The sequence below is a fragment of the Meleagris gallopavo genome, chromosome 23, assembly GCF_905368555.1.
Source record: "Meleagris gallopavo chromosome 23, MGAL_WU_HG_1.1, whole genome shotgun sequence".
Taxonomy (NCBI): domain Eukaryota; kingdom Metazoa; phylum Chordata; class Aves; order Galliformes; family Phasianidae; genus Meleagris; species Meleagris gallopavo.
Window position 1 is genome coordinate 4,334,998 of NC_139426.1, and position 13,735 is coordinate 4,348,732.

The window sequence follows — 13,735 nt, forward strand, 5'->3', positions numbered from 1 at the left end:
TATAGGAAGGGAGCCCTAAGCCTTATGGGTTTAAGACCCCCCAGCGTTACGGGCTGCCCTAAAGGTGATGGGACTTAAGGGACGCCCTTATGGCGGAGCGTTGCCCCACGCACCCCCACCACCGGGAGCCCCAAACGCTGCCCCATTTCACCCTCCACACAGACGCAGCATTCGGCCACTTCTTCTGGTTTTTATTTGTTAAACAGCTAAAAATTCCTCGAGGGAGAGAGAGTGAAACGTAAAAAAAAAAAAAAAAAAAAAAAAAAAAAAAAGTACACAGATTTCTTTAAATATCACCAAAAAGGGACTCCTCACCCCCCCCACGGGCGCTGCCGTTTTGGGGTCGTTTGGAGGTGATTTGGGGATTTGAGGCCGTTAGGAGAGCAGCTGGTGGGGGTGGGTGACCATATCACAGCCAGCTCTCAGCAGCCCCACGTTTTTGCTTTTTTGCCTTTTATTTTTTTTAAGGGGGGAGGGATGCTGAGACATGCAGACAGGAGAGAAACGTCGGACGTCGCGTGGGGGTCCCCGAGGAGCGGGGATTTGGGAACGGATCGAACCTAAAGGTTTATCTACAGACTGCAGATGAGGCGTTGCCCTCCCCCAGCCCCATCCCAAACGGGGCTCCCCAGCCCTGTTGGACCAAAACGGTCCTACTGTAATAGAAAACAACGAGCCCCGATCCTTTTTGGGGAGGGCTGCCACCCCAAAGGCTGGGGCTTGTGGTGGCGAAGCCGGCAAAGCTCAGTGGGGATGGCGAGGAGATGGGGACCACGTCATGGCGCTGCCGGTGCGCAGGGCTGGGCTTTGGGGTGAGTTTCCTACTTTTCAGGTGCTGAAGCCGGGAGCATCCTCAGGAAGGGCGCGCGCTGTTGGCAGAACGGAGCAGAATGCGCCCAGCTTCCCCCCACCTCGAGCTGAAAAGGAAGGAGGAAGGAAGGAAGGAAGTTTGTCCCAGACGGACACACGGGTTCAATCCATTTGGATTTTGCTTTGTTTTAATCTTTGCGGAAGGAGGCACATGCAAAGATGGTTTTGTTCCTGCAGTGGAGGCTCACGCCGTGCCGCTCGGGTGCACCAGCACTCAGCATCTGGGCCGTTTCTTTCAGCACTTCCAATCCCTCTGCTGGGAATGTGCAGCAGCAGAGCACCAAGGCTGCCGGGCAAGGAGGGCTGTGAAAGCAAGTCCTGCCCATCCTATTCACAATGATTTTTATTTTTTGGCTTTACAATGCACAACTGTCCTTTCTTCCTTCTTAGGGTCCTGTGACGAGGACAGGAATGAAGCTGTCAGGCCAAAGGGGTGAGAGGCAAAAAGAAGGCATCGTGTTTGTGTCGAGCAAAGCTTAACGGTCACAGCTTGCAGTGCTGAAAGTTTGTTCAGGTATTGCTGTTGTTTTCTTTCCTCCAAGCACGGGAATCGTCAGTGCAATGAGCTGACAGCCTCCAGCTGCAAGGTCGGCTCTAGGAAAGCACCGTGACTCGCCCTACATCCTTGGCCTGGGCTGCAGCGTGGAGCACAGTAACAGGTCCTACAGCAGGGCGCTGCTCCCCTGCTTGTAAACACGATTTGCTTCACCGGGATGTGCTGGAGGTCGGCTTGAGCTGCATTGTTTGTTGTTCCCTAATTCACAGTTTGAATGCCTGCGCGACAGATTTCAGAGGGAGAGGGAGAGCCATGGGGGAGGGGGGCGGTGGCAGTAGGCTCGGGCCACATTATCTCTTTGCTCGCACAAAGTACAAGGCATTTGTTTTGGGATAGTACTTCACGTTCTGTTTCTTGTCCATCAGACCACCGAATATGATGAGCTCCCCTCTGCCTTGCACCACCGTGTGCAGGCTGGTCTCGGGCGGCCCCACCACCGAGCTGCTAGTGAACACCTTCCATTTAACTCGCCCTTTCTCCTTGGTGTCCTTAATGTCCAGCACATACATCTGCATGGGTTTGCAGTTCATGCTCTGGTACAAAGGCTTCCCCACATTGAGGGACTGCGGAGGGTGGTGGCCCAGGCGGCGGGCGATGGGTGGCAGCGAGTGGCTGTCACCTTGAGCAGAGCCCGGCCGTGCATCGGCACCGCTGCCCTGGCTGCCCGGGGAGCCCGGTGAGGAGCCGAGCGGGGGGCTGAGAGCAGCAGAAGCTGGAGGAGCTTTGGAGGAGAGAGCTTTGATGGCCTCCAAGCTCCTGCGGAGTGCTCCGGGGGACACGGCTCCTGGCAGGGAGTGGGGCGGTGTGTGGATGCCATTGGTGTGCTCGGGGGGGTTTCGCAGCGTCCTGCCGTCCGCACCATCCGTCTGGCACAGGGAAGCTGCTTTCTGCTCCCAGCTCAAATCGATGGAGCCCAAACGCAGGTCCTTCTGCTCCGGCAGCGATCCCCGCCTCGGCGCCAGGGCGAGCCCGACTTTCAGGTCGCATCCTTCAGTGGCTCCGGGCGTGCTGGGCGATATGAGCTGCACTGGGCTGTCCAAGGAGGCCCCGCCAGGCGCCGCAGCCCCAGGCGATAAGCTGCCACCATTGAGCACGGGGGAGCTGTCACCTCTGGCTGGGGAGAGGCTGCCCTCCCGCGAACCTGAGGGTGTCTGGCGCTGGGCTCTGGGCCTGAGGGTGCCCCAGCGGCCGTTGACGCAAGGAGCCTCATCTGTGGTCCTGACTGGGGACTGGGAGCGGTACTCGCGTGTTTCGGGGACCAGGGCGGGCGGTGTGGCACTGATGGGAGAGGGACGAGAGTTCAGGCTGGGGCTCAGCGGGGCTCTGCCGCTGGGAGCCTGGCTGAAGACCACGACACACTGTCCTACCTGCAAGAGAGGAGAGGGAATGGGTTATGGACTGCTGGGGGGCTGCTGGCATTGCTGGCAGGGAGCTGGGATGAAAAGGAAGAGAGTTTGGGGCATTCTGGGCAGGAAAGTCTACAGACGTGTGCGAGAGACCAGAGATCCCACTGCATCTGTCCCAAAGCCAGACTCACCCTGCAGGCAGGATGGCACCACAGCTCAGGGGCTCCGTGGTCCTCATTCTCTACCTTGAGTGGCTGCCACGTCCAGGGGTTTGCCTGCATGTGCAGCAGCCAGGCGTCTTTGAACAGCTGTGAAGAAAAGCACAAGGGATTCAGGAGACCAGCGTGCTGCCAAGATCATCCTGCAGCGGCAGGAACGGTGCTGGGCAGCTGCCTCACTGCTGCAAGCAGAGGGACAGTGACCTACATTGGGATCTGACCACCCAGGGGTGACTACACCCTGCTGTGGCTATGCTCATGTCTTTTCATCCCCATCTACTGTCCCAGTGTAAAGTCAGGGCTTCTAATTAACCCCAGTTAGCTGCTCACATAGCTCCTGGGATGATTTTTATTAATTAAAGGCAGCTCTAGCTATAGTGACAGCTTTGCTGGAAAGTCTGCAGTGTGCATCTCGGATCTGCAGGACAAAATGTCACCTGGGGAAAGCAAGGAGCCTTCCTGCTCCCCAGCCTGCACCCAGGGCTCGTGGTACAGCAGGACTCTTGCAGTTCATGCCCACACTCCCCACAGGGTACTTACTGCGTTGGGACCACCACAGCCACCAAGGATTAAAATGGTTTCGTCATCTATGACAATCTGGGGGGGCAAAGAAGAGCGAGTCAGACCAGCAAAACCAGGACACGGTAATAATGCTTCATTGTTAAGTGCCACAGGGTATGATAACTGTTCTTCCTCTGATGGGCTAAATAGCAATTTGTATCTAGAAATGCTCATCACAGTTCTGGGGCATGTGCAAGATGCAGTCTGGTATCTACCTGAGCCTCAGGAAGATTAGAAGTGTGATCTCATAGAACAGCTGGCTAGAAAAAACAAGGGCACGGCATGCAAAGACTGCAAAGATAACTAAGAAATGGGGCATTAGTTTTTAGGTAACCCACAGAGAGCTGCCTGGAAGCTGGAAATTCAGCCATGCCTGGTTTCTGTTTGGCAGCAGATGCCTGTGCTAAGGCGGATTGTGGAGCAGAGTGAGAGAAGGGAGCATCACCTGAGATTGGCCACCCCGCGGGTGAGGGCTGGGCCCAGAGATGTTTGGCTTGGACCAAGCCCACTGCTCGAGATCCAGCACCCAGACGTCGTTGCTCCTGTGGGGGTGAAAAAACAGGCAGAGGCTCAGCTTGAGGTCTCAAACAAGCACCTGCTCACAGCACAACCGTGCCCTCTGCATCTTTGAAATGCTGACTCCGGGGTGAGGTTTTATCACAGAATGGGTTTGCTGCAGGCTACCTGCCCTCAGGGAATTCACTGCAGGAGGTGAAACACGCAGTGAACAGCCAGCAGACCCCGCAGGAGCTCGCAGCAAGCACCAGCCCATCTCCACTCCCAGCCACAAGGGCAGGCAGGGTGAGCACAGAGGATTATCTCAAGGCTCTCTGATCAAAAAAACCGATCTGCAGCCTTCCCACACACCTCACCACCTCTCTGCTGCCCCAGTTCAGGGTATTGCTTCAGGCAGTGTTGGCAGCACTCTGCGCTGTGAGGACAACCAGGCAGTCACACAGGGATCCTGCTGCAAGGCTCTCACAGCCCAGCCTCACAGAGATTTCTTTCTATGCTATCCCACCCCACACTCCTTGCGGGAGAACCCGTCCAACGCCTTCACCCCAAACTTACATTTGCCGAGATCCCAGCGAACCCCCAAAGACAATCATCTTGTCCTCAATGACACAGGAGGAGTGTCCTGCCATGGGAGGAGGGCCATGGGTGGTCACGATGCAGTTCCACCTGGGGGAACAGGGAGAAGGAGATTCAGCACAGGGTCAGGAAGGACGCTGCTGGATGAATGGCAGAATGAGAAATCCCATGGGCCAGCCAAGCCCTTGAGGATGCATTGCAGAGGAATACCAACAAAGATCCAAAGAGTAACGAAACTCATTAGAAGTATCAATGTGCTGACCATTTCTAAAACATGACAAAGCCACGGGGCAAAGCTGGAAATATTGACCCTTTCAATTAAGTTTGCCCTGACTTCTTTCCAACGCAGTTTAATTATAGCATTTGAATGGCACTGCCTGAAAGTGCAGTGGATAATTGACACTTCTGATGATTAAAAGTTCTCAATGAAAGAGGAGAAAGAACCCTCACTGCTTTGATAGAGCATTTGCTTCTTTCTCACACAGGCAGCAGACGAGAAAACACGGTCTGAAAGCGGCTGAATGCTGGTTAAAGGGAACAGGAAAGGGCCACGGGAGCTTTGAATTTTGGATCACAGACAAAAGGCAAAACCTCAGGGATTGAGGCTTTCTCTCTCACTTTCTTCAGAAACTCTTCAAGCTCACAGCCAAACAAATTATGCACTGAAAATATTCGCACCCAGTTTTCCTGCTGGTGTGGAAGGCATTCCAAGGAGCACTGAGGTGGTGCTGGTAGCTTTTCAGTGTGAGTCTGCAGCAAGCACCGCCCCAGAGGTGTCAGACAGCAGCGTGCTCAGCTCTGCTCAGCTCCCCAGGCCTGAGCAGCGATGCTTTGCTTTTTTTTTGTTTGAAATGGAGCCTCGCAGACAAGCCAGGATCAGCCACACCTTGGAAACCAGGAATGTGCACAGCTTCCCCGTCCCTGCAGCCCGTCGCTCCCTCCAGCAGCTCCCCAACAGCACCGCAGACATTCTTTGCCAGGATCAAAGGCAGTGTTTCAAATCCAGATGTTCTCTTACCAGTTTTTGGAGGGCGAGTATGTGTGGATTTCATCGAAGAACCTCTCTGGCTGGTGCAGGGGGTATGGGCTCGGCCGCGTCCACCCACCAAACAGCACCAGCAGGTCCTTGTAGACCACCAGCGTGGCCCCAGCCTTGGGCGAGGGGTATGAACCTGGGCAGGGGGAGAAGAGGGGAGGGTTAGGAGACCATCCTCGAAACACAGGCATCAAACCTGATGTGAATTTCACTCAAGTGTGATGACGTGGGGACTCCACCTTTGAAAGAAAAAGAAAAGAAAAAAAAAGGCAGCAAAGAAGGCAAAATTAGAGCTGGGAGCCTGGGAAGAAAACTACTGCCAATTTGTGTTGCTGTAATTAGTAGGAGCCTAAAAGCACATTTCACGTATGGCAAAACATCTGTCAGTCACTGGCAGGAAATTACTAGCTTTCCCCCATATCCCTTTAAATTATTGCTTTAGCACTGAATAAAAGCAATAATTACCTCCAAATACCTAACTTCTCCCCAAGGAGCAAGAAGGAATGCTAATTAACATGCACCAGTGCTGCTCCTGGAGGACTGCTTGGGAACTTGCAAGCAGCAGCAGAAACCCAACCTCGTTGTCAGAAAGAGGCTCAATTAAACCCAAAGCACTTTGCTGTGTCGGTGAGCAATCACTCCCTGAGCCTATCAGAGAATGAGGCACAGGGCTCTGCAACAATACTCCCTTGCTGCAATGTTAGATGTTGAGTCGGGTGAATGGCTGAGCTTCCTGCAGTCTTAACCAGCACCAGGTAGGTTCCTTCATCAATGCAGATCTCTAATAATCATAAATACACCACCTAAAAGCATCACACAAAAAAAGGGTTGTGTGGGACCAGGGGAGCCCAAGGGCAAAGCTGTGCATGTGGCCATGGAAGCACCATCGCCCTCTCTGAAGTGCTGAGATAACAAAGCCAGCGCTCTCCTCTGATGTCCTAATGGGACTCAGGGAAACATTTTTAGCAGGTAATGACATGCAGAACTAGGACTATTTTTAAAAGAAACCAGAGCAGCTATTTTAAGATGTTGCAGCTGAGAAAAGCAATTTGATTGTGATGGATTCCAGGTGGTGGGTGAGAACAGCTGAGCCAAAAAGCACCCCTGACCCAGGAGCCCTTTGCTGGGGACAGAGCATGTTGTACTGCTGCTTGGGCACATGTGTAGCATGGCAAGGCCATACCCAAAGTCTTTTTAAAGATTAAAGTGGCAGAAGAGGTCAGTTACTTGTTGTTCCCATGCAGATGCCATATTTCCAGTTTTCCTGGCTGTGTGTAATTCATTCATCCACACCAGCAGGTCTGCAGCCCTGGCAGAGCTTAGAAGTGACACTCCCAAGCTTGGCATGGCAAATTGGTTGCTAGAAAGGCTTCGATCTGGTTTGGAAAGAAGAAGTTGGTTGGACTCGTCCAGCCAGGACATGGCACAGGGGCACACAGCTGGTTGGGGTGCGCTTGTCTATCTGCAACGGGGATCCCAAAGTGATGTAAAGTGTGGGTTTTAAACTAGGACAGAAGTTAATGTTGAACAACAAGGGTCCCACTGCAAGTTGGGGTGGGGGCTGAGAGGCAAAGCACCACTTTGCTCTGAAAGGTCTTCGTCCTGCTGCAGGCTGAAGGTCACAACCCCTGCTGCAGGCACCGAGGTGCTTCCCAAAGGAGTCAATAAGTACCATGCAATCAGCCCAAGGCAGAGGTCAGCCCTGGTTTTGCAGGAAGCACTGCCTCTTATTGGAGGCTGTGCAGGTGAAAATGAAAGCAGCATTTCTTTCTGGCAGGCAGGAAAAAGATGAATTTCCCAGTGCAGGCATGGTGAGCAGACAGCGCGGTATGCAAAGGGCTTCAAAGGGAGCAAGCAGTGCAGAGCAACCTTGCTGCTCCTGGGTGGCAGCTCTGTTTCAGAGCAATAAATGAACTTTGGTCCATGGGTGGAACACATAGAAATGGGGGAAATGTTGCAGAGCTTGATGGCTCTCTGCAAAATTGCTGTATGATACAGTTGTGATATCAAAGATGCCTTAGCTTCACTGATCCTGCCTTCAGCATGGGAACAGAGAGTGACTAGGAGATGGAGAACTAACACTGCCTGCTTGTCTCTAGGGCAGAGAAGAGCTCAGGGTGCTGCTGCCAGCAAACTGCAAGCTAATGCTGAAGCCTGGCTCATACCCGCTTCAAGTTTGAGACACAAAGTACCTTTGGTAAAAGGCTGTGCCCAAGCATGACTCAGTTTCCACTCATTTCCCCCACCCGGTCACTGCTCACCTGGCACCTTTCCGAGCCTGAGAAAGAAAGGAGCACCCGAGGGACACAGCACAGGCACACGGCTGCAGCGTTTGTGACTTCAGGTCCCAGGCACGTGGAGCATGGGGATGGGGCAGGCAGCAGCAACATCAAAGGGACATGGCTGCAGCCTGCAGTGACTCACCCTGGGATGGCAGAGCGGTGTTCCAAGCACGTTTGGCACAGGAGGGCTTCCTCCTCTCGTAGCTCTGCTATCCCACCATCAAATGAAACTTCTGAGTGATGGCAGTGCCCCCAGACGGGCTTCATTAGCTAATTGTGTCTGTTCTGACAGCTTCCTTGGTCAATATGATGGAAGCTCCTCCTTAACAAGCTCAAATGGGTTTCCAAGCTCTGCACCTGATAACATCATCAAGCCCAGTATCAGATTATTTTTCCCCAGGATAAAAATTCTAGCGTGCAGAGGGTGTAGCACAATTAACTATTTCTAAACATAGAAGAAGCCACCTCTTTCCAGTTGATGCTGCTTATTTAGCAGGGATGAGTGACCAAATGCTGGATGGAGCTATTTGTTCCAGTTGATGGATTTTCCTGGCTCACCAAGCAGAGATACTTTTCAAACAAACAAACAAACAAAACAAATCTCCGGCTTCTGTGGACACGTGGAAGAGAAATGCTGGCCCTGATCACTTCTGATGCGAGCTCTGAACACCACTCATCCACAATATGTCCTTATAAGCAGTTTTTAAAGCCCATTTATTCAGCCTTCTAATGCCAGTGGAGCAGCACGAGCAGCAACAAAAGAAAAACCTTGCTGCAGGGGCACGTGCAACACGCTTTTCCAGGCTGCCTTTTAAGCACAGCCCCCGAGCAGCTCCAGAAAGAGGGCAAGCAATGAACATCAAGTGGAGCTCAAAAGATGAAAATAAAAACAAAGGGGAAAAGCTGCACGACGCTTTTGATGTGATGGAGTTAGCCAGATGAAAGAATCGGTTCAGATCAATATCGCTTTGGGAAATGCTGTAGGAGAGGAGATGGAGTAAAGCCATACATTTGCACCATTCCAGGGTGATGGGAAGATACAGAAGGAGTTATTGGGTGTATGAGGGTAAAAAAGCCAGAGATGCTAAGCTTGAACACTCAGATATGAAAAGCTACACGTGCTGGTAATCTCATGTTTCCTAAACTTTTTGTGCTTCAGCACAACCCATCCGCAGCAGGACAAAATGCTGTGCTGGCTTTTGCTGCAAAGAGTTTGTGCTGTGCTTACAGAGAATTGCAAAGAATTGGTCAAAAGCAAATTCCTTTCAGAAAGAGAAAAGAAAAAGCAATCTGGCTGCCATCAGTGCCAGCAGAACGAGCAGCTCAAAGGGCAGCCTGCACTTACAGTGCTCCAAGCACACAGCTCTCTTGCGGAGCTCCTGATGGTGTGTCAGGATTGCATTTAGCAGCCTGGCCTTCAGGCTGGCAGACTCAAAGGAAGCAAACTGGGAGCCCTATCTGGAAAGCTAATTCCCCCCAGCACGCTATCTGAGGCATTACCCTCACAATGTGGCTGTGCCCCACTGATGGGAAGGCCACAATCTTCCTTGCTCAGCAGATCCTGAGTCTTGTCTGACAGCGTGAAATCCCCCCAGATCTTTTTCCCTCTATGGGAAGGGAAACCAGAGAAGGAAAAAATCCCTTGGCTTCGCAGCCTGGATTTTTCTGCAGTAGTCTGCAGATTTGCTTGAAAGCTGTTCCCCCAGCAGAGTGCTGAGCAGGATGACAACAAGTCCGGAGGCAGAAGATCAGCACCCCAGGCAATCCCAGCCCTGGCACCATGACCACGAGATAACAAAGGGCCACTCTACTGGGAAACGTAGGCATCTGCATGCAGGTCTCACACCAGCTCTCTGCAGAATGGAACTGCATCCTTTAGGACTCGCTGCAGCTACCTCAGATCCAGTGTCTGACATTCACCTGTTTCTGTCTTCAGTTGTTCAAAGAGAGGCCTGAGATCATTTTCAAGACTGGCTTTGGACTGGGACTGCTAAACCTTAAAGCATTGAAGAGCCAGGAAAGTATCATTTTCCCTCACTAAAGCCACATGTGACTTAGTGCTCCCTCCAATCTGGCTTTCTTACGTGAGAAAAGAGATCTATGCCACAATCACAACCTCAGCTTTGTAGGAGATAAAGAAAAATGGAGCAGGACCTGAAATGCCTTCCCACCAGGCACAGCCCACCTTGATCAAACCCTCTGCAGGCACATGTGGCTGCTGCCTGCAAGATGCTGCTCAGGGTAACGAATCTCAGAGAATCATTAAAGTTGGAAACGACCACAAAGGCCATCCAACCCAACCATCAACCCATGCCCACCAAACCCACGTCCCTCTGTGCACCAATGCAGAAACAGTGGAGGTGTTCTGCAAGAATATAAGAACTGGGGTACGTACAGCAACCCCCGTGGTGTCCAGGACAACTGTCACACAGCAAACTCCCATCTGACAAGGACACAGGCTCATGGCACGGGCACAGCGCTGAAACAGAGGACAAAAGTCCTGCAGTGCTTCGCGTGGATGCGGAAGTCAGAAATCTTCATCAGTGAGGATCAGTCACTTCCGAGCTTTTGCAATGTCACAGTCATTTCTTCGTCCTGGAAATTCTCACGCAGCCCAAGCGTGGAGTCCCATCAGCCCATAAAGCTGTTTAAAAGGAGCGGCAGTGCCCTATGAACCCTGTGCAACAGGATTACTGAGTCATTCTTCGCTAGCGTTAATCAGAAACCTCTTTACACAGTAACAGCAGTGTTGAGCAAAACAGCAACAAGATAGGAGTGCCAGAACGCCCGGGGCTCTGCCCCCTTCCCTCCTAATAGCTGAAAACAAGGATGCAATTTCTGCACTGTGCAATTTACATTGCAATTTCTGCACACAATGGTGCAGGAGGGGCTGTGTTTGCTCCCATCCTGGGCTGGGAAGGTTTCTCACAGCACTGTCACCGCAGTGTCACTCCCAGGTGCTGAGTGCTGCTCACAGTGAGGTCACCCCATTCCCTTCTTTGCAACCTCCCCTGCTTTTGGGAAATGCAAATCTGGTCCTGCCCTAAAAGGGAGTGCTGTTGCAAGCTCCCTCTCCCTCCAGGTGGGTGGAACAGAATTCCAGCCAGCTTTTCTAAGTTTTATTGCGTGTTTTCCCCCCACCCCAGTGATAACTTACCCTGCAGACTTTTAGTGATATGAGTAACAGTTCAACATCCTACACAAGGCAGCTCCAACGCTAATTAAAGAGCTCGGGAGCCGAGAGAGAAAGGGCTGATCAGCTCCTGCCGCTCATCTTCTCTCCAGGAGGCAAACGGAGGAATGGAAATTGCTGTATCAGACTGCAATGTGGTAATGACAGAGTAACTGTAGGGAAGGGACTGAAGAATGTGTGGGTTTGCAGAGAAGCATGTTGAGTCTGTGCTGAGCTCCACACTTTTCACTCAAGTCACACTCCCAGTTAGCTGCTGTCCCATTGCCATAGCGGGAGGGACACAGCAGGGCAATTCCACAAGTCTGAGAACTCTTTCCAACCCAGCCCCAAATTGCTGGTGTCTCAGGAAATGGCTTCTGTGCAATTTGGTGAGGTTAGGGCTACTAAGTGGCTCAAAAACCTCAAACATTCCTCTCCTCATCCTGTGTGCGCAGTCAGAACAGCCTCCCCAGATAAATACAGGCAGATCAACCTCAGGAAGAACAGGGCTCTGCTCAGTTCAGAGCTGTCCTGCAAACAAAATGCAACTACCTGCTGAAAGCCTGGCATGAGGGTCCCTAACTGCCCCCACTTGCTTCTGTTTTCAGCATTTGGTTTGCACTCTATGCTTTGTTCACACTTCTCTCCCTTCTTCCAGTAATTCCAGCACTTAATGCCAAACTTGTTAAATATTTCATGCAAGGAATAAAGATTCACCTTTGGATTGCAGACAAGTGTGAGCCAGTGCTTTGTCATTCCACATGCCTACCAGATTCAAGGAGAGAACTGTTTTAAAGTAGATGTTCTTGTGAAAGGTGCAGAATCAGGCTATGAAGCGTGAGCATTTGCAGCTCTCTGAAAGCAAATCATGCTGGCTATAATAAAATACCAACACTGCACAATCAATCTTAAGTGTGACACATGAGATCTCTGTGGACAGGGTCCTCGATGCAAAGGCACAGCAGCAGCTGGAAGCCCTGTGCTGAGCTGCAAGGCTTTCCCTCCCTGCAGGAGCTCCTGCCGATAGGTGTCAGCACAGCCTGCGAGCAGAGCCTTCCCAACATCTCCAAGCTCAAACTGGCTGAGATGTAACTCACATAAATCTGTCAGGATAGCAGATATCCTGAAGAAATAAAGTTCTCTACAGTTCTTGTGGCAACAAGCGTCAGGAAATAGCCAGGCTGCTGCAAGGACATCCTGCCACAGGTTTTATACCTGCTATGTTAACAACCCTGCATAGCCAAGCAGCAAAAAAGCTCTTGCAAAATCAGGCTTAACGTCTGCTTATGGCAATACCAGTTGGAAAGATTGCAGGGTTGTACTTTGAGGCCATTAAAAAACAAATTGCTCTCCAAGCACTTGGCTTTGGCACGCAGGGCACTGAGTATTCCAGGATGGAGATTTATATGCAGAATTTCAACAGAGGATGCTCAAAGTTTCAACCAAATCTCAAACAAGTGACATTCAGAAGCTTCCAAACTCACTGGGAGCTGCTGAGTGGTCAGCACTATTAACGAGGCACAATTACTTGCTTGTCTATATAAGGACTCCTAGCATCAGGAACCTATTTTTACAGATCATGATCTTCTTATTTACTGACATAACCACAAATAGTTTTCCCTAGTTTTGGTATAGCATGCTCATCAGCACGATTTGCAGATGGCCTGGGGTCACGTTTAAAATGAGCACATAGTGCCCACAATGCTGAGAAGTGGCACACATCAGGCATCACCCAACAGCAGTCCCTGCTCCTACCTTTGTGCATTGCTTGGAGAAAATGGGGACCAGAGAAGCTCAAAACTCCCCGAGTCCAATAAAGGCAAGAGTGGGAAAATTCCTCCGTTAATCTCTGGAGGGATCCATGCCTGGGGACCTTCTCTCTGAGAATCTAAATCCGACAAGGTTAAAGCAACAAGCTATTTTTCATGCCTTGCTGCTAGATTCGTGCTGATAACGTTTTGAGAGGGCTCTGTTTTCTGGCATGTGGCTGAGGAAATAAAATGAGTGAGGGTTGAGACTGAAACGTACCCCTGTGCTCGACAAGGATGAGTAGAGGTGTGGGATCTCCTCTGCCTGACTCCATTTCTGCACCAACACTTGCTCAGCTCTTCCCCTTGCAGTTCGGTCTCAAAGAGAACCTAATGTTTTTCATCCTGAACTAAGGGAGGAGGAAACTAAGACAGTTGCTTAAACCATCCATTTCTCTTTCAGGCACTTCTCTCCAGCCTCCTCCACCACATTTCCCCCTGTGACAGCTCCCAAGCTGCAGAGCACAGCGTATTCCAACCACGTCAGGCCCAACTGTCAGAGCCAGGCCAAGAGGGCATCAAGGGTAAGGCAGATTTCTCTGCACAGCTGACAGTGTAGCAGAGCTGTGCTGACGGGAGCACACGGGCTGTTGCTCCAAGGAGTGCATTTCCCACAGCAGGGACTGTTTTCCCATGTTTTGCACACAGATAAAAATGTGCTGAACTTCCAGTAAGGGCAGAACGGATGCAGAGTATTGAGAGCAGGGATGGGAAAGGAGAAGTCGCTAGTTGTTTTGGACTGCTGATGTAAAAGCAGCTTCACACGTGGCTCATCGGCACTGATATGGAGAGCT

General features: G+C 51.4%; 1 protein-coding gene across 3 annotated transcripts in view; it reads right to left on the reverse strand.

The window, feature by feature from the left end:
• Positions 1-436: 436 nt before the first annotated feature.
• FBXO42 (F-box protein 42) overlaps positions 437-13,735 on the reverse strand; it is a 39,165-nt gene continuing 25,866 nt past the window's right edge. For all 3 annotated transcript variants that reach the window (XM_085242240.1, XM_085242237.1, XM_085242239.1), the window contains exons 5-10: positions 5,662-5,815; positions 4,623-4,733; positions 3,997-4,093; positions 3,531-3,587; positions 2,964-3,080; positions 437-2,793 (exon numbers count right to left, since the gene is read on the reverse strand). In XM_085242240.1, the coding sequence (XP_085098366.1) occupies positions 1,717-2,793; positions 2,964-3,080; positions 3,531-3,587; positions 3,997-4,093; positions 4,623-4,733; positions 5,662-5,815 (1,613 nt within the window). In that variant the 3' untranslated portion in view covers positions 437-1,716. The remainder of the gene's footprint in view (positions 2,794-2,963; positions 3,081-3,530; positions 3,588-3,996; positions 4,094-4,622; positions 4,734-5,661; positions 5,816-13,735) is intronic.